The sequence below is a fragment of the Zingiber officinale genome, chromosome 1B, assembly GCF_018446385.1.
Source record: "Zingiber officinale cultivar Zhangliang chromosome 1B, Zo_v1.1, whole genome shotgun sequence".
NCBI lineage: Eukaryota > Viridiplantae > Streptophyta > Magnoliopsida > Zingiberales > Zingiberaceae > Zingiber > Zingiber officinale.
In genome coordinates this window covers 137,746,171-137,773,558 of record NC_055986.1, presented here as the reverse complement: position 1 = coordinate 137,773,558, position 27,388 = coordinate 137,746,171, and the positions used below count along the sequence as shown (strand labels likewise).

At 37.1% G+C, this 27,388-nt stretch overlaps 1 protein-coding gene across 12 annotated transcripts; it reads left to right on the top strand.

Annotated features, from left to right (window-relative positions):
• Positions 1-2,150: 2,150 nt before the first annotated feature.
• On the top strand, positions 2,151-19,613 carry LOC121981616. 12 transcript variants are annotated; one of them, XM_042534255.1, is made up of 11 exons: positions 2,151-2,382; positions 2,676-4,320; positions 4,407-4,572; positions 17,149-17,256; positions 17,376-17,441; positions 17,529-17,617; positions 18,205-18,293; positions 18,369-18,520; positions 18,608-18,751; positions 19,115-19,223; positions 19,309-19,613. In XM_042534255.1, the coding sequence occupies exon 2, from the start codon at positions 2,886-2,888 to the stop codon at positions 4,158-4,160; it is 1,275 nt and encodes a 424-aa protein (XP_042390189.1). In that variant the 5' UTR covers positions 2,151-2,382; positions 2,676-2,885; the 3' UTR covers positions 4,161-4,320; positions 4,407-4,572; positions 17,149-17,256; positions 17,376-17,441; positions 17,529-17,617; positions 18,205-18,293; positions 18,369-18,520; positions 18,608-18,751; positions 19,115-19,223; positions 19,309-19,613. The 12 variants fall into 12 exon arrangements, with proteins under 12 accessions (XP_042390189.1, XP_042390166.1, XP_042390182.1 ...); XM_042534232.1 differs by having other exon boundaries at positions 19,115-19,232; XM_042534248.1 differs by having other exon boundaries at positions 19,032-19,232.
• The last annotated feature ends 7,775 nt before the right edge of the window (positions 19,614-27,388 follow it).

Genomic DNA, 27,388 nt, shown 5'->3' with positions numbered 1-27,388 from the left:
TTTGTAAAGTTAGAACATCTTTGAATGGAAAGTGATTCGCTCACTCTCAGCGTCTGTGTTAATCCGTTCTTAGATCAATAAGAAGGAGATAAATTACGAATGACTATTAGTTATTAGGGCAATGATTTATTTGACCACAAGAGGTATCAATAAAATATTAATGTTTCAACGGAGTTTATATTACCTATCTTGTTTAAATCAATTAAAAAGCTAAGAGTCAAATAAATAAAAAAACTATAATTATTTATGGCATATTACTTTCAAATGGACAAGACTAGTTATTAGCTAAACAAAACGTGAGATATATCTATATTTTTTTATTACATGCAATTCGGACTTGAATTGCGATAGGTTAGAATTTTGAACAACCTCAAATTATACCAACTAAACAAGGATATACTAAATTAAAGAATACTCAAAATGCATCACAAAGCGTATTCATCCTAGATTTAGAGCCAAAGGAGTTTGCCATAAGCTCTAAACTACTATTCAAAACATCCATGAAAGTTAATGTAATAGCTATCGTCTAATTGGTACGTAGACACTAGACAGTCCTTGTATTTCTTATCTTTTAACTTGAACAAATTTAAATATTTATCAACCTAATAAGTATCATATGTAATTTGAAGATCGGTATATAAAATCAACAAAAGTCAATGTGCCCAATAGGTGAATCTTATTTCCATCGGTCTCCATGTGTTGCAAAGAAGAGTATCACAATAGCGAAGAAGGCAAACTGAAATTAGCAAATGTGAGCCTGATCAACAGTCAACAATTATCAACAGTCAACAATTATCCACTCTCTTAGAAGCAAGGGATACAAGTGACACACATTAGGAAGAAAAAAAACCCTAGATCGGTCTACCAGTAAGTAGGCACTGATGATATTGGATTCGCACAAGTGAGTGACGCCGGTGATATTGGATTAGCACAGGACGGCAATGATCGTGCAAGAAAAAGAGGAAACCTTAGATTGACCTATTAACCAAAGCCAAATGCTGTTGATTTTACCGCATCAGTTGGATGGGTAGGAAATTTCATGGAAACTGATATCAATTGGAAAAAGTGTACCGAATGAAGCAAGAGCAGACCTCGTTGAAGATTTCTACAAAGGATTGATTGGGAGTACACTTCGAAGGCAACCGAAACCCTAACCCTAAAGCCTACTCTCTCTTTTTCATTCATGTATTATATTAAATACAATATATTTTACTAAAAAAAGTATAAAGAAAAATAAAATGTGATTGAAATTATAAAAAATTATGTTCAGTTTTAATTGAAATTTTATTTTCCACTTGTTATTTTCATGTTGTTAAGTTTGATGGAAATGAAATCACATGTGAACAATATGTATTAAATTCATTTCTTATTAATAAAGTTTAATTAAACATATTAAATGTGATGATATATTAATACAATCACATAATGAAAAAATCGTAAATTAATATATTATTTTTTAAAAAAGAAGTTAGTATCATACTTAAAACGTTGCTAGTTAGTGTAATTTAATGACATATTATTCATTGTTTTTATATTTGTGCTAATTTTTCGTTATTTTGGATTTCAACTAACACTTAGAAGCTGAGTTGGATCATTGAGTGTATTATCATCTCCTTTTTTTTTCTTTTTTTTTTTTTATCATTTTTTGTCATTTAAAAAGTTTAGATAAATATCCTTTATCCTTTTTACACGATTTCCCTCTATTCATATTGCAAAGTATTTATTTATTATTATTATTAAAATTATATTTCATTTGTTTACTTTGAAGCTCAAAAATTATTGAGCCCTTAAAAGTTTTTCCTTTGGTAACCACTAAGAAGAAGTTATATACGCATTTAATTTGAAGCCCTTCCCACCACATGTCACAAGCACACACAAGCTCGAAAGTCAAAGTGGTTGACTTTGACTTAAAGTCAACTTTCTACGCAAAAATAATTCAACTCCATCTTGCGCCCCAAAACTAAACCCACTCCAAAATACATAAACCTCCCCTCCCTTTCATTTTTAGTTTCTGAGTTCGCTGAGAAGAGTCCTAATGCGGGGCCCGCTGTTTTGGATAGTAGAGAGATGGGTAGGAGGCTGAGTATGCATGTGAGTAATCAGGTAGGGTTCTCTGGGCCTGCAGTTTGGACGAATCACGAGGCGGGTAGAAGTTGGGGAAGAGCCGAGCGAAAATTGAGGGATGCGAAAGAAGAGAGAGAAGAAGCGAACGAAAAAGACGACCAATTCAGCTCGATCAATTCCCCAATTCAACGCGACGTAGAAGAAGAGAGGTGTGGGATTGGTGTTACCTGCGCCGCCTTCTGAAAGCGGCGCCCCGGCATCGACTCGTGGACAGAGGTTGCCGCCGCCGCCGTTTCTTGTAGGTCGTGCAGAGGCTAGGTGAGCTCTCCTGCCCCCTCTTTCCCCTCCCCGTGCGAGGTTTGGGTGCCCTTTTTCTATTGGACTTATTATCTTTGTATCGGAGATCTGCTTCGCTCGATTCTGGGCTCGCGGGTTGCAGCTCTAGAGCGGGTCAGCTCTTGTTTCTTCCGTCCGGTTTCGGCTCGCAATGAGAGGTTTTGTGATTGGCCGGTGTTGTATTGGTCTTGATTCCGGGTGTTTGTTTATTCATTAGGGTTTTCGCGCTCTCTTGGTTGAGAATTCATCTTCACGTTTGCAATCTTTTGTGTCAGGCTTCACGATCTCGATCTGCTTCCCGGATTTTCCCTTGAAAGGCACTGTTACCGCCTACATTGCCATTGAGGGGCTGCGGATCGAGTATAATATTTGTGAGCAAAGGTGCAGGCTCTGAAAAAAGGCTAAATTTGCATACTTACTATAAATTGGAAAGTCTAGTTATGAGTTATTTAGTGGTTGCTTCTATGGTTAGTGTTCACTAAAAGATGCCAGTGCCGCCGCCGCCAACGTTGCAGCTACAGCCTCAGCCAACGCCATCACTTTCAGGGACAAAGAACTCTCGGATTGACCTTGATGACCTTAAATCTCATATAGTGAAACGGATTGGCCAGGACCGTGCTCACAGATACTTCTGGGCTCTAAATGGTTTCTTGTTGCAGAAGCTGAGCAAGACAGAGTTCTACAAAATCTGCGTTTCGGTACTTGGTAGTGAGAATATCCCCTTGCACAATCAGCTCATTCGTTCAATCCTTCAGAATGCCACTCAAGCAAAGACACCTCCACCACTTGATCGTGGCAAGTTTGCCCAAAAACAAACTGGGGATGTGTCAAAGAAATTACTTCAAGTGGATGATGTTTCAAAAGCTCCTTCACTAGTGCTCCAAACTTTGTCCAATGGGGACATATTGCCACCATCACCCAGAAAATTCAGGACTGGCATTGATATTTGCAGGACAAAAGACTGGCCAACTCCTCTTGGAACAAGTCCAAGAGCTGATGTTGTTACACATCAGCCTTCAAAGCCACGTGGTGAGACTGTTTCAACTGAAAATGGTCATTTGAAGTTTTCCAAGAGATTATTGCAGCAACAGGATGCTAACTCTTACCGGCCAGCAACAAAGAAGAGGAGAGAGGGGACACCTCTGCATGACTGGAGTACTGTAGATAGCAATCCACATGCAGAAGCAGCACCCATAGGAGTTGAGAAGAACACGGGCCATTCAAGTTATTTGGATCCCTTCAGAGGCCCTCTTCAGGCTCCACTTGGGATTTCTTTTTCTGCTGCAAGTGTTAGTAGGGCACGAAGGACATTTTTCTCAGCGGGTACTTCTACCAGTGACAGTCATTGGAGAAACCATAATTCTGGTGAACTATGCCGTACTGAGGTTTTGAAGACAACAATGTTGAAGATAGCTGAAGCACAGGATTTGGAAGCAGTAAAATTGGAATCAGCTAACGTTTTGAATAATGCTCTGGATGCTTATTTGAAACGGATTATTAGGTCATGCATCGATTTGAAAGTAGGTAGAAAACATGCATCAGTAAAGCAGCTAAGTCCTAATCTTCAACCTTATACAATGCACGTCAATGGTATTTGGCCAAGAAATAACATCCATTTACCAGGTAATGTTGAATTTGTGGAAGCATGTGTGATTAGTATGAACGATTTCAAGTTAGCAATGGAATTAAACCCACAACAACTTGGGGAGAACTGGCCTTTGCTTCTTGAGAAAATATGTGTTTGCTCATTTGAGGAGTAGGAGAAGTTAAGTCCAATTCTCTGATTTGCAAGAAATTTTGGCACTTAAATGTGCTTTAACTTTTAGGGCCCTTAGTTGGGTCTTCGATAGCCATCTAAGCTCCTTGGTCAAAACATACATCTTTTCTTTCAGTATTGAAGAAAAAATCTTCCGAAACCTGGTATGAATCTTTGCAAACAAAATTATGCTAATTATGTTAGCCCATTGCAATTGTGGAAACTATTCCTATTTGAATTTTGATTGTAGATTGGCAACCTCAAGGAGGCCCCTTTCTAACACTCAACCAGAAGTCAAATTCTCATGCCACTTCATAGAAGACTTTAAATGAACATTGCAGAAGCATTCCCTTGAGTATCTTCTGGAGTCGATCTTCTGCAAGCTTACAAGTTGCAAGTCCATACTTCCTCAATTGGTAATAACTCCACCCAGTCTCAAGCATACATAAACTTTATACTTATTGTTTGCAGTGTTCTTTTGTTGGCGTTAAGGTCTAATACCTCTTGCTGCTATTTGGCATTATAAAAATCACTGATAAATCTGGAAAACTTTCTTTTAGAAAAACTAAAATCAGAAAACTATTTTATTATATCCAGGAAGATCTAGAAATTAGTTTGTTTAATCTAAAAAAATCCAATTTTTATGAAACTAAATAGTCAATATTATTTCATTTCTCTCTTTTGACTCCAAATTAATTAAATTCAATTTATGATTAAATTAATTATTCTTAATTAAACTATGATTTAATTCAATTTAGTTTTTAATTAATAAAATATTAATAAATAAATAAATTAAATTTTAAAAGAATTTAAATAATCTGTGATTTAAATATGATTTAATTAATTTTAGATTAATTTAATTCTGATTAATTAATTTAAAAACTTATTCAATTTAAACAATTTAATGAAATCCAAGACTATTAAATTAAATTTATTACTTAATTTAGTTTGATTAGTAAAATTATTTAAAATTAATTCAATTAATATACATATTTAAATTACTCTAAATAAATTAATTAAATTTAGTAAAACTTAACTAATCTAAATAACTTTATTAATTTTTATTTTCAAAACTCACCAATAATTATTAAAGCATTAAATTTATCTATTTCTTAAATTTATTATTATTTAAGTTCTTAAATTTATTAATAATAATTAAATATAAAAATGAATTCCCTTATGTAATTAAAGATAAAGAAGAATTCTCAATCTTTATTGAAGAGTAAGGTATATTTATATACAAACTAGGAATCTATCTTAGGAAATTATAATTAGGCTAATTGATATATATATATATATATATATATAATACTCCCCTCAAGTTGGAACATAAATATTAATCATACTCCATTTGTTACAAAGATAATCAACCTTAATCACATTAAAGCTTTTGTGAAGATGTCCCTGAGTTGTTCCTTAGGCTTTACATATCCTGTAAAAATTAAGCTTTGTTAAATTTTCTTACGAACAAAATGACAATTAATTTCAATGTGTTTAGTTTGCTCATGAAACACATCATTCAATGAAATATGAAGAGCAATTGATTATTACAACACAATTTTACTGGTACTGAATTTTAAGTCCTACTTTAGTCAAGAGTGGATATATCTACATTATCTCACACACAGACTCTGTCATAGCCCTATATTCCAACTCTGCACTGGACCGTGACATAATGTTTTGCTTCTTACTCTTCTATGAGACTAAATTTTCTCAAACAAAGATATAATAACCCGAAGTAGATCTTCTATTCATTTTGGAACCTCCCCAATCTGTATCTGAAAAATATTCAATATGAGTGTGCCCATGATTTTCATATACGATACCTCGTTGCGCCATTCAAGTAACACAAAATTTGCTCTAATGCTACGATGAACGGTCGGAGATGATATAAATTGATTGACAACACTAGTCGAATATGCAATATCTGGACGAGTCATGGTAAGGTAATTCAACTTCCTAACCAACCTTCGGTATTTCTCAAGATGTTTAAATAGTTCCCCATCTCCTGTGAGGTGCATGTTCCGAGTCATTGGAGCACTATAAGGCTTTGCCCCTAATTTCCTTGTTTCAATTAATAGATCAAGGACATATTTTCTCTGAGGTAGAAATATGTCTTTTTTACTCGCAACCTTAAACACTTTAGCATCTCAGGTCTTTCGTATGAAACTAAGTATGAATGAAAGATTTAAGAGATGAAATTCCTATAGCATCACTTCCAGTGATAACAATATCATCCACATACACGAATAGAATGATACTAGCTATTGACTTGCAAGAATGGTCAAACTTATTTTTTATCATACCAAATTTTTTTACAACTTGACTAAATTTTCCAAGCTACACATGAGGACTCTATTTCGAACCATATAAAGCTTTTCGAAGACGACAAACTCGCCTTGACTTCTCCTGAGCAACAAAATCAGGAGGTTGCTCCATATACACCTCCTCCTAAAGATCACCATGAAGAAAAACAGTCTTGATATCAAGTTGATTTAAAGGTCAATGATGAGTAGCGACCATTGAAATAAACAATCAAACAAATGTCAACTTTGCAACATGAGAAAAAGTGTCAGAATAATCCACACTATCGGTTTGAGCATAGTCTTTAGCAACAAGATGTACTTTTAATCTGGCAACTGATCCATTCTGATTGATTTTAATTGCGAATACCCATTTGCATCCAATAGCCCATTTCCCTGAAGGTTGATCGACCAAATCCCAAGTATCATTGTCATCTAAAGCATTCATCTCCTCTATAATTGCATCTTTCCATATAGGATAAGATATGACCTCACGGACAATTTTAGAAATAGAGATAGAGTCAAGTGAAGCAATAAAAGAACAAGAGGAAGATGACAAACCATTATAAGAAACAAAAGTAAGATAAGTACACTGACGTTTACCTTTTCGTAATGCAATAAGAAGATTATTGCTCGGGACTATATCTGATGACGACGAAATAGTAGATGCAAGACATGAATCAAAAGGTTGACACCTGGAGTAGACTTGAATAATAGGAGGCTTGACATAAGCCGATTTTGGGACGGGTGCGGAGGATGTGATAAAATGCACCAACAAATCATGATCCTCCCTTTGACGAGTCAGAATAGGTGAGGACGGGAAATAAGGTGTGTCTTCCATGAAGATAACATTAATTGAGATCAGATATTTGTTAATACTAAGACAATAACACCTATAACCTTTCTAAAGATGAGAATAACCAAGGAGGATACATGTCAAAGACTTGGGTTCTAATTTAGTGATATGCGGATGAACATCCTGAATAAAACAAGTGGTACCAAATATCCTAGGGTTAACAAGAACAATGATTTATTGGGAAAAGGATTTTGTAAGGGATCTAACCATGAAGAACAGAGGATGACATGTGGTTAATGAGAAAACATGTTGTAGAAATTGCATCAGTCCAAAAAGGTTTGGAAACATTCATTTAAAACAAAAGGGCTCGTGCCGTTTCAAGAAGATGTTTGTTTTTATGTTCAATCACACTATGTTGGGATAGAGTATCAACACAAGAAGTTTCATAAATCATGTCATTCTGACTGGAATGAACCATATGTATATTCCTTGGTATTATCACTTTACAAAGTATAGATGAACACATTGAACATAAAAAGCACAAAATAGAGAAAATAACTTAGAACGATTTTTCATTAAATATGATCAAGTTACACGAGAATAATCATCCACAAAAGTAACAAAATACCTAAAATTAGATTTAGACAAAATATGACAAGGACCCTCAAATATCAGAATGAACTAATTCAAAAGGAATAGTAGTACGCTTATTTACTCTAGAACTCGAACTAAGATGGTGATGTTTTCCAAACTGATACGACTCACAATCTATAATGGCACCTTACCATATTGTGATAAAGTTTTTTATGTAATGAAAGAGATGGATGTCCCAACCTACCATGAGCCTCGAAAGGAGAAGTGACACTCAAGCAAGCAAAAGAATTTGGGAGCGGTGTGTCAAGGATGTAGAGGTCTCCAAACTCATGTCTTTTACGAATAATCTTCTTCGTCAAAAGATCATGAAATAAGCAATGATCAAGAAAAAATAAGTCGTTAAGATTACGAGTTAGATGATTGAGAGAGAACAAATTAAAGGACAAATTAGGTAAATGTAAGACAGATCACAGAAGAAGCAAAGGGGTAGGGTTGATTAGACCCACGAACACAAGATGGAGACTCATCAACTAAAGTAATGGTAGGAGTATTAGCTTTGGACTGAAAAGTAGAAAAGAGAGTAAAATTACCTGTCATATGATATGTAGCACCAAAATGACTCATTTGGAGGATGAGGAAAGAAGACATGTGTTTTATTTACCTGAATCAACAATAGAAGTGGCAGAGGGAGATGAAGACTTGAGTGATTCTTGATATTTTGAAAACATGGCAAATTCATCTATAGAAATAGAGATCGATTCATCAGAGACGTTATTAGTGGATGCAATATTGACCAAGTAAAAAAAGGGTAGCACGGTACATGAAGCTCCCGTTATGCGGGATCCCTGGAAGGATCCATTATGCGCAGCCTTATCCTGCTTTTTGCAAAAGGCTATTTTCAGGATTCAAACCCGTGACCTTTTGGTCACAAAGCAATAATTTTACCGTTGCGCCAAGGCTCCCCTTCCAATATGGACCAAGTATTTTTACTAATTTTTTACTAAGCTTTCTATACTCAAACTTTGTATGGCCTGGCTTATGACAGTAGTTGCACATAATACCACCTAAATTCGATTCTCAAGTTCAAAGTCCTATGAGCCATCTCCTTTGTTTCTACGGTAACTAGTTGATTTTCTAGACACATTATTAGTATTATGACTCACCAAAGCTCCACTAAATGGAACAAATGCAATACTTTATGTACGGAGAACATGGCTAAATACATCTTGTAAAGAGGAGACCTCAGAACCAGTGAGAACTTGTGACTTAGTAGACTCAAAGTCAGGAGATAAGCCAGCAAGGAAGCTTATGATGTCCATCTGCTTTCATTGACGTTGTTGAACCTTCACATCAGGGCTAAAGGGCAACAGTGCAAGTTGCACTAATAGTCAGGTTTTAATATCTGACAAATAGGTTAAAGTTAGATGTGTTGTTATCTAATCTCTTTACCGAGTGTGCAGAAATTGACGAGTCTAGAGGGCATAATACCAGGCTAAAGTCCAAATGTGAGATTCTGGAAAAAAAAGTCCAGGGTCTGCGGGACCTAACAGTTGGCTTAAGTCCAATTGAGATGTTTGATTCTAGACGATTGACTGAAGTCCGGATGTACAATTCTGGTAGGAAAACCTGGTTGGTCAAGAGGCAAGTCAAGAGACTGCAAATGGTAAGAGAGATAAGTCATTGGAGGAGAGAGATCCAATGTGGACGAGTCCCGGTAGGACTATAGGCGCAATCCAGTTTAGTGCCCATTTGGGAAGTCTAAATTGAGACCATAACTAGATCCTGGTCTTGGAAAACAAAATCTAAATCATAAATTGATCATATTTTTAATGTGCTAACCCTGTTTTGCAGGATAATTTTTGTTACTTGGACTAACATGTTTTGCAGGAAATCAAAGTTGCAAAATGGATGAAAAAGAGGCTCCAGACGCCCGGACCTTATCCAGGCGTCTAGAGTTGCTCCAGGCGCTAGGGTGCGGCAGAGACGACTAGCTGAGGTGGCGTTCGCTGTTATTTGGTGGGCACACGTCACGGTCCAGGCGCCCGGGCGGGTCTAGGCGTCGGAGGTGGATAAAGTCTGCGGGATAGACTTTCGACAAGGTGCAGCCATGTCAGCACACTTCAGGCACCCGGGGGTGGATCTAGGCGCCTGGATGGGGCTATAAAAGGAGGGTTTGACTAGCAGCTGAAAGATATCAATTCAAACGACTTTCGTTCTTGTGTGCTACTCTAAGAAGGCTCCTACGACACCGAACGACTATGCCGACAATCAATACTCAAGCTTTTACTCTACTTGTTGTCGGTAACATTTTTGTTTATATACATTGTACTTAAATTCCTATAATCTTTTCGATATTATAGTGATCGTCCAACGAAAGCACTCAACGAGTGCGGGCCTTAGAGTAGGAACCAAGTAAAAAATTACTTGTGTTAGTACTTGCCCTTTTTCCTTTCTCTTTTCCTTTGCGTTTGCTTTTATTCTCGATTTTTGAAAAAGTGAAGAACGCTATTCAATCCCCCCCCATAGCGGCTACGATCTTACTGCTCTTGAAAGCCATAAAATAATTAATTAGAGGTTGATCTTGTTTTTCCACACGATAAAATGTTTTGCAAACCTCATACATACTAGAGAGATTTCCTTTTCCAGAGTACAGAAATTCCAAGTAATACATTAGTTCTTTAACAAATTCACAATAATTTATTAAATCAATTACCTCACTATCAATATAATTCCAAATCTGAAGGAACAAGCGAGCATCCTTTCTAAGCCATGTCTGCTTCAAATCATCTTGAGAAGGGTCATTAGTCAAATGACCATCTTTGTCAATACTTTGTAGATAAAGACGAATAGTCTTACTCCAATCCAAATAGTTTAAACTTTTTAGCTTATAGTTCGTGATTTTAGATATTGTAAGCACCACATCCATCACAATAGAAATTTATTTTCAGCCATTCCCAAAGTGCGTGAAATAAGAGACAAAGGAAGGAAGACTTCTCTGGTTTGTGCAAAAGGAAGACCAAGATGCGGCTGCTTGCTCGGACCACGGAATCTGAAGGATGGAGCCGGAGCAGATGGAGCTGGAGCAGATGTCGCTGATACAAAAAAGGCGGGCAGGAAGGACATAGCAAATGAAGGCACGAAAGTTGCACTGGCAAAGCAAACAGTGCCGAAGTAGATAGAGTTGTCAAATAGATTGACCCATAATGGGGCGGGATAGGGCGAGCCGACCTGTCATCTTGGCGGGTTGGGAAATCCCCAACCCAACTTAAGTCAGGTTGCAAGCTCGGCAGGCCAACCCACGAGCCCACTGAAAAATTATATATATATATATAATTTTTAAGTTTGGGTTACAGATTAAACGGGTCAAACCCATGAGCCTATTGAATTTTCCACTTTAGTTTTGAGTTTGGGAGAAAAATTTATTTTTCTCAACGACCAACCCAAGCTGACCGTGGGTCGACCTGCATGGGTCCCGGATTGTGGGCTCAGGCAGGTTAGCCCGCTCAACCCGCTTTTAAATGAGTTAATAAAATTTTAACTCAACCCACTTAAATTGTTTAGCGGGGCCGGCCAACCTGACGGGTCTAACCCAAATTGACGACTCTAGAAGCAGAGGACAAGGACAATGCCAACGCGGGGGAACGGATGTACCAAACAGTGATGAAGCAACAGTGGAAGACGAACTGAAGCTAAAGTTGGGAGTCGAAGCACCCCATCCAAAACCAAAATTAGGGCTTGAGGAAGCGAAAGGATGCTGAGAGAAAGGAGACAGAGATGAATTTGAGAGCAGAGACCGCCGACGAGGAACTGTGAGGACGTCCGCATTGCAGGAGGAAGGCGGTGGGACGAACTCGTGGTTGAGAATGTGCGAGTGCGAAGCCGGCTGGATCTAAGCCGGTGCAGCAACAGAACACAAGTGTCGCATCGCAAGACGGAGAGGAAGAAGCAGTGGTGGGATGAACTTGCGGCTGAGAGTGCGTGAGAGCGAAGCCGACTAGAGTTGCCTTGCGTTCTATGCCTCCCATTTCTACACATTCCAAATCTCCTCCCATTTCTACACATTCCATGTCTTCGGCACACTAAAGTTTGTAAAGTTCGTTGAAATTCCCATTCCCCAACTCTTGAATCCCATGCACGACTTGTATTCCTCCTCGAGAATGCTAAAGACAATGCTGACTTGTTCGCCTTCCCATGAAAGATGTCAATTTTCCACCTCAAGCCATCATTTCTGACCTCTCTTCCTTCCTCCAATTCATAGGTAATACTCGTTGAATTCTCTCCAATTTCTTGCATTCTTATCCAAAATTTCATCAATTTCTCCTTCATTATTCAAAATTTGACAATTCCATGGTATTATCTAGCAAAACAAGTATACAATTACAAGTAAATAAGTGATAATTGATAAGTAAACAATAATAACAAAATTTGCCATATTTCACATGGCAATGAAGAAAACACATGACATATTAAAATATAAGTACATAACAATGTATATTAATCAAACAAGTTATATATAAATGTAAAATTCATAATCCATATTAGACATTGCAAGGAAACACATAATTATTATGTTCATAATCAGTGTAATACTACAATATTATGCTTGGTTGGGAAACTGAGGATGGTTGGTTGGGAAACTTGGGTTTAATTATTTTATTCAGGTGTAGCAATTGCTAAAAAAATAATGTTCTCCTAATGAACTCACTTGGATTGCCCAAGCAAATCCCCTAGGTCACCTTGGAGGTCTACTTGAACCATTTTTTGAAACATCATTGTAACCGCTTAATTATTGAAGTAGTACCCTTTCCAAATTTGCTTAGGCAACAGGTGACTATTTTTACAACAATTGTAACAACTCTACCTACTCGGCCAAATTTGTTTTTCTTCCAAGATTCAGATAAAGTTGTTGCTTTGTGACTAAAAAGTTCACGGGTTCGAATCCTAGAAACAACCTCTTGTAAAAAGCAGGATAAGACTGCGTACAATGGATCCTTCCCCGGGAGCCCGCATAGCGGGAGCTTCGTGCATCGGGCTGTCTTTTTTTTTCCAAGATTCAAATAACAATTTTGCCGTAAACTGTTGGTGCAAAATTCTCAACCAAATAATCTAAGACAAGAGAAGACAACAAGTAGCAAGAGAGAATCAGAAATATGAAATTGGAGATATTTAATTGCTATCTTAAGACCTTTACCTACGCAACCAATTTTTTTATTGAGATTCATATAACAATGTTACTTTAAGTTGCTGGTGCAAAGTTTCGATCAAATAAACTAACACAATAATAAGATAAAATTGATAGCAAGAGAGAGTTAGAAATATGAAACTACAACAACAACAACAACCAAGCCTTTTCCCACTAGGTGGGGTCGGCTGTATGAATCCTTTTACGCCATTGAGCTCTATCTCCTATTATATCATCATCTATATTTAAATAAATTTTATCCTGTTTTATTGTTGCTAACTAAGTCTTTTTTGGTCTTCCTCTTCCTCGTTTGATATGCATGTTTATCATAGTTTCACATCGCCTAACTGGAGCATTTATTGGTCGTCTAAGTACATGTCTGTACCATCTTAAACGTGTCTCTCGGAGTTTTTCCTCAATATATGCAACTCCGATTTTCTCTCTAATGCTCTCATTTCTTATTTTGTCCATCTTCGTATGTCCACACATCCACCTTAACATCCTCATCTCTGCAATTCTCATCTTCTGCTCATGTGCTCGAGTCATAGCCCAACATTCAGCTCCATATAACATAGCAGGTCTAACTGCGGTTTTATAGAGGTACTTTACGGTCACATAAAACACTCGACCCTCCATTTCACTCATCCTGCTTGTATTCTATGTAAGACATCTCTCTCAATCCCTTCATCATTTTGTAAAAATGATCCTAAATATTTAAATCTCTCGGTTCCGGGCAACTCGTCCTCTCCTATCTTAACAATTGTTTCATTACTTCTAATATTACTAAACTTAAATTTCATATATTCTGTCTTTAATCTACTAAGCTTAAAACCTTTCCCTTTTAGTGTTTCCCTCCAAGATTCTAGCTTAGCATTTACTCCTTCACGTGTCTCATCTACCAAAATAATATCATCTGCAAACAACATGCACCACGGTACTGTGTCTTGAATGTGCGCAGTGAGTTCGTCCATAATTAGTGTAAAAAGATATGAACTTAGAGCTGATCCTTGATGTAACCTTATCTTTATTGGAAATGCTTCAGTTACTCCCCCTGAAGTCTTTACTCTGGTCGTTACATCCTCATATATATCCTTAATTAGTTCAATATATGTTACGCTAACACCTCTCTTTTCTAAAATTCTCCATATAATTTCTCTTGGACTCTATCATAAGTTTTTTCTAAGTCAATGAATACCATGTGTAAGGATTACTTTTGTACGTTCTTGATTCTTTTCAATTAGTTGTCTAAGAAGATGTATAATTTCTATTGTTAACCTTATATACATAAATCAAAATTCATTTTCGGTCATCATAGTTTCCTTCCTTAGTGTTTTTTCTATTACCCTATAATTTATATAATTTTGTGCATCTCCTTTATTCTTATTTAAGGAAACTAGTGTACTTACTCTCCATTGATTAGATATTTTTTAATTTTCAATATCAAGTTAAATAACTTTGTGAGTCATTCAATACTTTATTTTTTAAGACACTTTCATATCTCTATCGGAATATTATCTGGTCCAACTGCTTTTCTATTTTGCATCTTATTTAAAATTTTCTCTACTTTTAAAGTTTGAATTCTATGGGAAAAAAATTAAATTTCTATATTCATTTGACCTACTTAAATTACTAAAATTAAGTTAGTCATCTAAACTTTCATTAAAAAGTTGATAAAAATATATCTTCCATCTTTCTTTTATTTCCTCATCATTTACTAGTACCTTATTGCACTCATCTTTAATACATCTTAATTATTTGGCTAAGATCTCTGTTTTTCTCTTTCTTGCTTTAGCTATTCTATAAATGTCTCTTTCCCCTTCTTTTGTATCCAATTTTTGATATAACCGTTTAAAAGTTTCATTTTTTGCTTCACTCACTACTTTATTAGCTTCTTTCTTGGTTATTGTATATTTTTTTTAAGTTTTCCTCGTTCTTACAAATATATAATTTCTTATAAGCTATTCGTTTTTTCCTACACTCTCTTGTACTTTCTCATTCCACCACCAAGATTCTTTACTTAGTGGTGCATGTCCCTTTGACTCATCGAGTACACTCTTAGCTACTATTTTCAACTTTGATACCATCTTATCCCATGTTGTATTAGAGTCATCGTATATTTCACCTAATGCTTGTACTTCTAACTTTTCCTTAAATATATGTTGCTTCCCATCCTTTAATTTCCACCACTTAATTCTAGGAATTGTATATATTTTCTTCCTATTGATACTATGTTTGAGGCATATATCCAACACTACTACCCTATGTTGGGTAGTTAAGCTTTCTCCAGGGATGACTTTGCAATCTTTACAAATCTTTCTATCCTTTTTCCTAACCATAAGAAAGTCAATTTGAGATTTATTATTCCCACTTTTGAATGTGACTAAGTGTTCTTCTCTTTTCTTAAAAAACATATTAGTTAATATAAGGTCATATGCTATCGCAAAATCTAATATAGTTTTCCCTTCCTTATTTCTCGTTCCAAATCCATAACTCCCATGTTCTCTCTCATATTCCTCATTTTTCACTCCGACATGCCCATTTAGATCACCTCTTATTAAAATCATTTCATTTGGTGGAATATTTTGTAATATTTCATCTAAGTCCTCCCAAAACCTTGATTTGGTAGCTTCATCTAAACCTACTTGTGGTGCATATACGCTAATTATGTTCATAGTTTCTTTCGCCACTATTATTTTAAGGGTTATAATTCTATCTCCTTTTATAACTACTCCTACAACTTCATCCTTTAACAAATTATCTACAATAATACCCACTTCATTTCTTGCTTTACTCTTTCCAGTGTACCATAACTTAAAACCCGAATTCTCTATCATCTTTGCCTTCTCACCTATCCATTTTGTCTCTTGTATACACAAAATACTAATTTTTCTCCTAATCATCATATCTACTACCTCCATTGATTTATCAGTGAGAGTTCCTATGTTCCATGTTCCAAATCTTAGATTATTAGTTTTCCTATCATATTTGTTCTTATCTAACTCATGGTGTGAGAACTCTTGCCTATTTAACGCTACACCCAAGTTCTCATGGAGATGTAGCGGTCCTTGTTGAGACATTACAGTCGGACCCTGTAACGCGAAATCTTACATATTTATCACTACGCCCGAGTTCTGGAGATGTAGTGGTCCTTGCCGAGACGTTACAGTTGGACCCTGCAACGCGTTCCTTCCGGGGAACAACCTAGCATTAGCACAATAGTTTAATGGATTCATTCATTGAATATTTGCCATAGTTTGACGCTGGCTGGCAACCTAACGCAACCCTCCTCCTTTATCCGGGCTTGGGATCGGCCATGACCGGTCATCATGGGCGGAGTTAAATTGCTCATCCTCCTATTAGATGATTGAGTAGTCTTATCCCAATATAAGACCAATATGTTTGTCATTCTGCAAGTTGGATCATGGAGATGATGATGAACCTCATTTTCAGTGCTGTGAAATCAAAGTAAATGAAAGAAATATTAAAGGAAATTGTGGGATTTTTGAATCTTAGCATTGCACTATGAAATAATATTAAACCTCCTTTTATAAAGAGCAATTCTTTTAAGATTGCAGACTGCAGCATCAATATTACAATGAAAATTTTCAATTTAATGGCGAAATGTTAACATTGTGGTGAGACGTTGCACTTCAGAGTTAAAGAAAATCCAATGTTTCACATGGCAAGTGTTATTATTATTATTAAAGCTTTGCCAGCGCATATAGTCACAAAACCAATGTAATTGACTAGTGACAGATTTTATGCTATTAGTAACGTTTGATAGAAGTAGATATAATTGAATGTGAATTGAGAAAATTCCACTAATAAGTAGAAATAGTAAAAGTTCTGAAGTTTCAACAGAGTAACATTATGAGAACAAAAAAGATTTTATTTCTGAAAAAGAATATAACACTTATAGGACAAATGATAACAAGCTGAATGCCAAAACAATAGTTAGATGATGATAGTATGGAGTTAAAATGCAATCTCAGATGTAACTAACGCTTGCATATTTACCGAGGAGAATTTCTTTTTTGCACCTAAAAGGCTTATGTTGATTTCTTTTTTTTTTTTATTCATTGGCTAATGAAGTTTACATATATATCCATAAAACCAGCGTGGTTATGTACTTTACAATAACCTAAGGTGTGGTGTGTAAGCAAACATTGGAAGAAGTTTCATGGAAGGAACAACAATGAAGTTTCCTTCTTTCGTTACTCCAAAGGTTACTCTTCAACTAGTTTTATGTACATGAACATACCATTATTGTTTCTTACTAAGTTATACGTAGTTGTTTATTGCCATGATTATACTTTTAAAGTAGCCTCAAGCTATGTTGCACAGGCCAACATTGCTAGAAGCTTTGTGAATGGAAAAACTATGAAGCTTCCTTCTCTTATGACTCCAAAGGTTATTTTCAACTTGTTTTATGTACATCAAAACACCATTATTTTTTTCTTACGAAGTTGTGTTTATTGACCTAATTATACTTTACAGTTGCCTTGAGCTATGTTGCTTATACAAACATTGCAAGAAGCTTCGTGAAAGGAAAAACTATGAAGTTTCCTTCTCATATTACTCCAAAGGTAACTTTTCAATTAGTTTTAAGTACATCAACTTAGTTTTATTAGTTTATCACACACAAAAAAAAACGCCTTTATTAATCAGAAATGAAAGTTGTCTCTTTTTTCATATACCAGTCACGTTAACTATGGTATTGTTAGAAACAAGTATGCATTTGGCTTCACCACATAAGTTTACTATAGTACAAGGCTAATTTACATAGGCATATAACATAGCAGCATGCATTTCCTTCAAAAAGATATTGTTGATTAATATTATGTGAGCTAGCCTTGTACCCAATCATTCCACATAGAGAATAATCCTCCATCCCTGCAAGAGGAATTAATCCCATAATTTGGGTATAAATAATTTGTAGTATAAATCACACGGACCAATAAAATTATTCTCTTTGTACCTTAAAAATTAACAATCCTAATGAATAAGTTTTGTTATGTTATTGTATTTCAACTCAGACCGAGGTAAGTTATCATGCCCAGAAACTCTGACCAATATAATCCATTGGAAACTTTTTAAACAAGCTCCGAATTATTGGATATTTATCACCATGAAATGCTTAGTTAACTTGAGTCCACTCCTTTTATGGTATCAGCCCAATGGTTTCTCTTTTGCATTGCCAAGTTATTCACCAGAAAAGTGTGATTATGTAAAACGGTGCAAGACTGCTACAGATGCTGGGAGGTATGCTGCCTTTCTTAGTTGATGAAGCAGGACCTTATTGTGTGAACTTTAACGTCTCTCTAACTGTTTATGAAGCCCCATCCGAGTGTGATATTTCTGAATTAGCCTCCTGCCTTTGGCACTGATCTTGTGTGGGGTTCACTTCTCATCAGTCGAGCTAGTATCTAGATGACCTATGTATCAAAAGGAAGCTAAGGAGCTAGTCGATGACCAAAGAGTGCAAAGCTGTTAGTTAACAACTTTTTATGTTCTTTATGCTTCATCCTGGTGTTCCAAAAAATCTCAAGATGTTGTTTATGGTTTTAACTTTTCAGCAAAATGGAGGCAGTCACTAAAATTTAGCTGGAAATAAAAGTCTTATCACCTTTATTTGGAGCCTCATTGGCAATGAAAAGAAGCGTTTTTTGGAGCTAGGAATCTGGAGTCCATGCATTGAAATTTGAATTTTAATGTTTATGGTGAGATCAGTGTTTTCCTCTGTTCAGTTGTTGCCTTGCAGGAGAATGGAATATTGTAACTCATGTTTGCTAAATATGCTACTAATTGTTGCATTTCTCTTTTTCTGATGAGAGCAACCATTTTATAGTTTGGAGTTGTAAATAGAAACAGAATATATATATATATATATATATATATATATATATATACATATTCTTATTAATGCAATCAAATTTAATTATGGATCATTCCATTTTTAATTGGCAACTCATAGACCCCACATTTTATCACCATTTATAGGTCGTGTTCTTGTGGGTACATGTCCACTAGTGTTGTTGTTTCACATATCCACAGCCCGTGCGGTTATATTTATTCTTGAGCAGGTGGTGTTCTGAGTACATGCTCCTCTGTTGGAAGGCTCACCTAGGGGCCAAGGATACGCGAAGCAGCTCTTTGCAGTCATGCTCCTGCTCACTTACATCTCCTGCTCTGGTACATCAGGTGACCTTTCTTTTCTTCTGATCCATTGGTAGTGTCTTTGCGGTGTTAATCCTCTTGTGATTTTTTCTATGTCTAGGTTTACTGGATCTACAGATTGCCCTCTGACAGAACACAACCTTCTAGAAAGATGCATTCGGTAGGAGTGTTCATCACCCTTTTTTAAGTTTTTTTTAAAGGTTTTTATGATTTCTAGGAGAATCAATCTTTTGTTTTCGAATGGTTTACCTTTTGTTCTTACTTCCTAGATCTAGATCTTTTTACTATGTGACGTGCATACCATAGATTAGTTAGTGATCCTGCACTATTACATATCTTAAACATCAGTTTCCTTGCAAAATGCCGCTAAATGTTATCTTTTTGGTTACAGCTTAATGATTCTGATATAGCGTCTCATGTTTGCTGATGGTGTTTGTGATCTGCTATTATGCTTACATCTCCAAATATACCAGAATCCTATCCGAGATCTGTTATAAATCTCCTGATTAATTATTGATCAAATCTGCATACTTGATACTTAAAGTCAATGCATCTCCTGATTAATTATTGCTGAAGAACAGTTATCAAACCAGAAAAATAACCTTCCTCCTTAAGTGAATGCAACATGCTCCTATCTGCATTTTTGTTACTTCATAGTCTCCTCCTTTTTCCAATGCATTGGCCATAAAAATCAAGGTGATCAAGTGGACACTAGTATTTCCCCTCACAAATTTCTTGCCAGCTACTAATCAAGTCTTAACTTGTCGTTAGCTTTTACCAAATGGCTTTTCAAATCGACTCAGCTTCTTTGCTGCATGTGAAAAACTACATGAATAAATTGCAGTTATCTACCACAAAGTAATAAATTAGATAATACAAAGTGTTAATCCACCATTTAGGATAAAACTGGCATACATGATTGAATCATTCACTGAAAGATTACAATACATTGTGAATTTTCTAGATATGACAGTTCTTCCACTTGCCTGTGAGGTAATTTTCCCTAAAATTATAGCAATAAAAGCACAGCAGTTCAAATATTATCTTTCACATGCTGATCCATTCACTTTCCTTCCAAGTAAACACAAAAAATATATTCAGCTTCACCATCTGTTCTTCAATTTTGTTTTTTTCCTTTCCAATTTTCTCTCCATGGAGTAATTAATTATCCTTGAAAATTTCTTTTCCCTCACATTAGAAATATTTTATTTCTCTTGTCAAAATCCTCTTTTTTTTTTTACTCCGTAAATAATGAGACACTTAGAGCAACTTTTTCTTGACCCAAACTTCTTGTATGTATTTTGGTAAAGATTTTCCAAATAATGGATTTTGCAATTTGATGACAAATCCTTAAGCTCCACTTACAATAAAAATATTCAGAAGTTAATCTAGGAAGTGAACACAAATTAAGTTTTCCTCCCTAGTTTTTCTCATCCATTTTCCCCTATAGTTTTCTGTCATCTCTTTTTCTTTAATCAAAAGGAAATGCCCCAGAATGACAACTTGTTGCAATCAGCAATGATGCGGTGATGATTCAGGATTCTATCTTACTATCATGGTGAAAGTCAAAGGAGGTCAAAGTTAAAGTAGTCAACGCTTAAAAGTTATTTGTCGATCGGACGAACATGTTCCAATCGGGAAGAGAAAGGCCCGATCCGATATCACTTTTGACTTGACCATGAGTCGAGCACCTGACGTTCAAATAAGATGACGACAAAGGGAGCAGTATGTAGAAATACGGCCGAGAGGCTCTTCTGCTCGACCTGGCTGCAGACTCGACATCAGCCTAGCACGTGGACAGTGGACTTCCGGCCGAGCGGCCCTTCAGCTCGGCCCAGCAATAGAGCATGCAGACAGTGAAATTTCAGTCGAGCGGCTATCCCGCTTGGCCCAGCAACAACATATGCGGACAGTGGAAGTCCGGTCGAGCGGACCCAACAACAGAACATGCGGACAGTGGAAGTTCGGCCGAGCGGCTATCCCGCTCGGCCCAGCAACAGATAACACTCGGACGACGAAATTTCGATCGAGCGACTATTCTGCTCGGCCAAGTAACAGACACAGCATATTATCTTTTGACATCCTTTTGGGAGCTAGTGCCACTGACAGGCGACATGGTCAGACAGAGGATCGTACGACGGAAGTTTTCACTGTCACTTCAGAGATATGCTCGGCCTGTTAAGGTATTGTGTCAGGGGTACTTTACTTTTCAGGGAAAATTTGAGGACGCATGCATGTTTTGGGAAGCGTGCACTCGCGCTACAGGAACTATATATAAAGATGGTCTAAGCATCGATGGAGATATGTGATATTTTACTGTTGCGTTACAGCTCCGCTCTTTGCTTGTTCTTCTTCGTCGGAGACTGACTTGAGCGTTAGAGGGACATCGCCGAGGATTCCTTCCTTGACTCGATATTGATACCACTTGTATTGCATGTTCGAGTGAAATTTACAGGAGATCAATAAAAACGTCACATCTCTAATATTCATATCATCAATTTTCGGACAGATCAAGTAACATCTAAATAATAATGTGGATCTGCAACAATGACAACTTCATGAAATAATAATTACTAATAATAAAAATATGGATCAAAATATATTTGTCATGTCTTTGCCTACGTCCCTAATGGCTCCTCTCTGTTCCTAGACAAAATCACCATCCATCTTCAATTCGTGGCTAGACAATTCAATTATCTTTTTCCATATCAATTACTCTCTCAATGGACATATATTGTAGATCACAACAAGTGGGCTATGTCACTGCAGATATGATAACGTCATGGTTTATTTGCTTCTTTTAAAAGAGCATCTCTGAAGATACCTTGTACAGAATAAAAGAAAAAGACTTTGACACCTCTGGTGCGACTCATCCGATTCCATAATTTTTTTTTGGATAAATCAAAAAGTATTACTTTTTATGATGGATGGCCTAAAATTTCAATTTCTTATAAGTGCGCGTTTCATTTAGAAAAAAAAATCTTTATAAATATGTGTTGAAGATTAAATTATGGATATTTGTATGTGGCGACTTCAACTTCAAGATCCGTATGTAAAAATGTTTTTGATGGGTAATCACTAATCAATTCAGAATAAGTACAAGTACAATAATTGATTACAAGTAATTAAAAACCTTAAAGAATACTAACAACTCGGAAATATGGATCTTCAGCGTGATGGTTGTCAAAGCAGCTTTTGAGCGTCGGGAAGGCGTTTTCTGAGCAGCTTGAAGAAGCGAAAGTCGTTCGTTGTGTTGTTCTGAAACTTCTGGTCGAGACTACTTTTATAGATTGTTCCGGGTGCTCGGAACCCCTCTGGACGCCTGGACCACATGGCTCGGCCACTCCGCACGCGCCACCTCAGCTTTGCGATAACTTTTGGGTTTCGGGCACCTGGACCGACTCCGGGTGCCCAGACCATCTTTCTCCAGCCCTTGTTTTCTACAAAACAAAGTTAGTTCAGGCAAAAATAATATGCATATAATATGAAATTATGACAGTCTCTAACTGCCTGGTTCTAACTTTGAGTTTTGTCGAAACTCTAGGTCGAGCCGACGTCTACTGTTCTCTCGCCGGGGAATGCGTCCTCACCTACTCCTCTCAGGAGAGTTTACCTGTTGTCAGTCCGGTCCTCCAGACAGACTGGATTTTTGCTGAGCGCTTGAGGCTCTAGGACTTTCTTGCTGGGCGTTCGCTCCACGACCCTCCCAATCTTCCACCCGGTTCGCGACACCAGGACTTTCCACCTAGAGTCCCCGACTCTAGGATTTTTGCCCCAAGTCCTCGACCCGTTAAGACTTTTCGCCTAGGGTTACCGCCCCCTAGGATTTTTCATTTGCCTAACCGCAGTTAGGACTTTTACCTAAGTACACTTAGGACTTTGTTGCAAACTCATTCAAACATGTTAGACCACAAATAATCTTAACTTTGAACTCTTTGCTATTATCAAAACTCAGATTCGATCGTTGAATACTTTTTCCCACGAACAAAAACATCTTAGTCTCCTCTTTTTTCCATTGCATTGGCCATAAAAATCAAGGTGATCAAGTGGACACTGGTATTTCCCCTCAAATTTCTTGCCAGCTACTAATCAAGTCTTAACTTATCGTTAGCTTTTACCAAATGGCTTTTCAAATCGACTCAGCTTCTTTGATGCATGTGAAAAATTATATGAATAAATTGCGGTTATCTACCATAAAGTAATAAATTAGATAATACATAAGTGTTAATCCACCATTTATGATAAAACTGGCATACATGATTGAATCATTCATTGAAAGAGTAATACATTGTGAATTTTCTAGATATGATAGTTCCTCCTACATGCCTGAGAGGCAATTTTTCCTAAAATTGTAACAATAAAAGCACAGTAATTCGAATATTATCTTTCACATGCTGATCCATTCATTTTGTCTCTCATTCACTTTCTTTCCAAGTAAACAGAAAAATATATTCAGCTTCACCATCTGCTTTTCAATTTTTTTCCTTTCCAATTTTCCCTCCACGGAGTAATTAATTATCCTTGAGAACTTCTTTTCCCTCACATTAGAAATATTTTATTTCTCTTGTCAAAATCCCTCTCTTTTGTTTTTGTACTCTGTAAATAATGAGACACTTAGAGCAACTTTTGCTTGACCCAAACCTCTTGTATGGATTTTGGTAAAGATTTTTCAAATAATGGATGTCGGAAGTCAAGTCTATGAGATGATCAAAAGTCAAGTTTACGCGGCGATCAGAAGTCATGTCTACGTGGTGGTCAAAAGTTTGACCTACATAGAGGTCAAAAGTCCGACCTACGTGGAGTTCAAAGGGCCTGAGCACAAGATGGTCTGAGTCGGGCACAAGTGGTGTTCCGAGGTTAGACCTACGTGTCGAGTAGGAACTCGGAGCCAGGGATACAGGTCAGGATTTATAGCCGGGTGACACAGGATTAGTGGGATCAAAGCGAACAAGTCGGGATGTGCCAACCAATGATACAGGTCAAGACTTATAGCCTTGCAGCACAGAACACACGGACCAAAGCGTACAGGTCAGGATGTGCCAACCAAGGATACAGGTCAGGATTTATAGTCTTGCGGTACATAACACAGGGACCAAAGCGTACAGGTCGGGATGTGCCAACCAATGATACAGGTCAGGATTTATAGCCTTGCAACATAGAACACAGGGACCAAAGCGTACAGGTTGGGATGTGCCAACCAAGGATACAGGTAAGGATTTATAGCCTTGTGGCACAGGGTACCTGGAGCACAACGTGCAGGTCGGGATGTGCAAGCTAAGGATACAGATCGGGATTTCTGACAGGATACATGGATTAAGGCGTACATGTTGGGACAGACAGAATCGGACTAAGGCATACAGGTCTGAACAGACAGTATCGGACTAAGGCGTACAGGTCGGAGCAGACAGTATCGGACTAAGGCGTACAGGTCTGGACAGAGAGAATCAGACTAAAGCGTATAGGTAGAGACTGACAGTATCGGACTAAGGCGTACAGGTCGGAATAGACGGAATCGGAATAAGGCGTACAGGTCGGGACACAGGATAAGTGGAACCAAACCAAGGCATACAGGTCAAGATACAAGGTAAGGCAGGTTAAGAGTTCACAAAACAGGACACGCAGGACAGGGCTGGTGTACAGATCTGAATTTGGGAAGCGACAAACGCAGGTTAGGAAATATAGGTCTACACCCCACAAAGTGAGGCTGGCAGGCACAGGAGCCCAGTTCAGGGTTAACAGATCGGGGCAAGCATGCACTACACGACAAGCAAGTCAGGGAATCGTAACAACCTGTCAGACAATAATCACTGCCTGTCAGAGAATATGCTAACGGTCTGGTGCTCACCACCCGCCGATTCCCTCCTAGACCTATAGGAGGACACCACGTGTCATTCACCGCCAGATAAAGTCTGACATCCGACATTCCCTGACACCCGTCAGACTCCAGAAGCATCCTTTGTAGTATAAAAAGGGAAGCTTTGTCCCTTACGTAGGAACGCTCACTCGTCTTTTCACACTCGTCTTTCACTTTTCGCCCTTTCTCTGTGCTTCTGGGAAAAAAGTACCTGACTTGAGCGTCGGAGGGCCCGACCCGGAGACTTTTTTCCTAGTTTCTGGTCTCTAACGACTCATGGGCTCGTCCGAGTGTACGCAGGACCCTTGCGTTGTCATCACCCCTCGTCATCCGCTCGTGTAAGTTTTTTCGGCGGATGCCAGATCGGTCAGGCTCCGCAGCGACTTTCCGTCAACCCCAGCGACAGCTCGACCGGCCTCAATCCGACTCAGCTTCTGGACGGGATTGGATTTTGCAATTTGATTACAAATCCTTAAGCTCCACTTACAATAAAAATATTGAAGTTAATCTAGGAAGTGAACACATAAATTAAGTTTTCCTCCCTATTTTTCTCCTCCAGTTTCCCCTATAGTTGTCTGTCATTCCTTTTTCTTTAATCAAAAGGAAATGTCCCACAATGACAACTTGTTGCAATCAGCAACATCTAATAATGTGGATCTGCAACAATGACAACTTCATGAAGTAATAATTACTAATAATAAAAATATGGATCAAAATATATTTGTCATGTCTGTCTACGTCCCTAATGGCTCCTAGACAAAATCACCACCCATCTTCAATCCGTGGCTAGACAATTCAATTATCTTTTTCCATATCAATCACTCTCTCAATGGACATATATTGTAGATCACAACAAGTGGGCTATGTCACTGCAGATATGATAAGGTCATGGTTTATTTGCATCTTTTAAAAGAGCATCTCTGGAGATACCTTGTACAGAATAAAAGAAAAAGACTTTGACACCTCTGGTGCGACTCATCCGATTCCATAAAATTTTTTGGATAAATCAAAAAGTATTTATGATGGACGGTCTAGAAACCCAGTTTCTTATGAGTACATGTCTCATTTGAAAAAAAAATCTTTATAAATATGTCATAATTGAATGTCAAATTATAGATATCTGGATGATAATTCGATGCATTTCTATTTTCCAATCAAGGATAAGAATGTGACCAGATGATGTGTCATCATATCCATCAATTATGTCCCAAGTGGAGACCACAAGCGAACAACATCATGTGAACTCTGTTCCAACCGTAGTCGTTAAATCATGTCATTTCTTCTCCAGCCCTCTAGGGAGAAAAATTGACTAACTCAATTTGAATATGGAATCAGCAATTATTAATTTGGACTTTAATATGGCAGATTAGCAGATTTCTTCGCTTATCTGTGCAAGTGGTAGGCAAATGTATTCAAGTTGATAAGTATTGGAATAAAATTAGCTATAAGAAGACGTAGCCACCGCATACCACACATGCTACACTTAAAAATTATCTTGGACTTTGATGGGACATCAAACTTTAAAGCAGAAAGATTACGATCATTATGAATATTTTTATATTGGAAAGGAAATCAAACAGTTGGAGCAGTGCCTATATTAGCCCTTCAGTTCCCTAAACAAATTTAAAACAACCCATTTCTTGTCCCTGTGATTTAAAACTACACCATAACACAGTCATGGAGACAAAAACCTTACTCTGAAATTATTATAAACAGATCGCTTTGTACTTTAAATATTCTTAATTGCTGCTCCTGATAGTTGGCAACACTTAACTATTCAATAGATATGGACCACGTATGCAACATACAGGTAGTAAAAATAGAAGTCATTTCGGGATGATCTAATGATTAGCGCACGAAGTGTTGTCATCATAAAATCTGGAGTTCGAATTTCGATAAAGTCGAGATAAATATCTCCTTTATGTGTTAGTCATTACTCAAAGGTTAGTAGTCGTCCATGATTCTGTGTTATCCTGGGACGCGAGCGTATTCATCTTTTACCACCATATAGCAAAAATAGAAAGCGCAAGGTTAACTTCAGTAATTTATAATTTATATGATACACAATTACCTCTCGGAGAGAAAATAGAAGAATTTGTCCCATCTCTTGGTATATTTAGGTAATAAGTAAAACATAAATTAAAATATTCTAAAATTTTTTTTAAAAAATAGTCTCTTAAATTATTAGTAAGACTGCGTACAATGAATCCTTCCTCGAAACCCCACATAACAGGAGCTTCGTGCACCAAGTTACATAGTTCTTAAATTGTTAGTATCAAAAAACCTAGCTATTATAACAATACATTTTACATGTAATGTACTATAG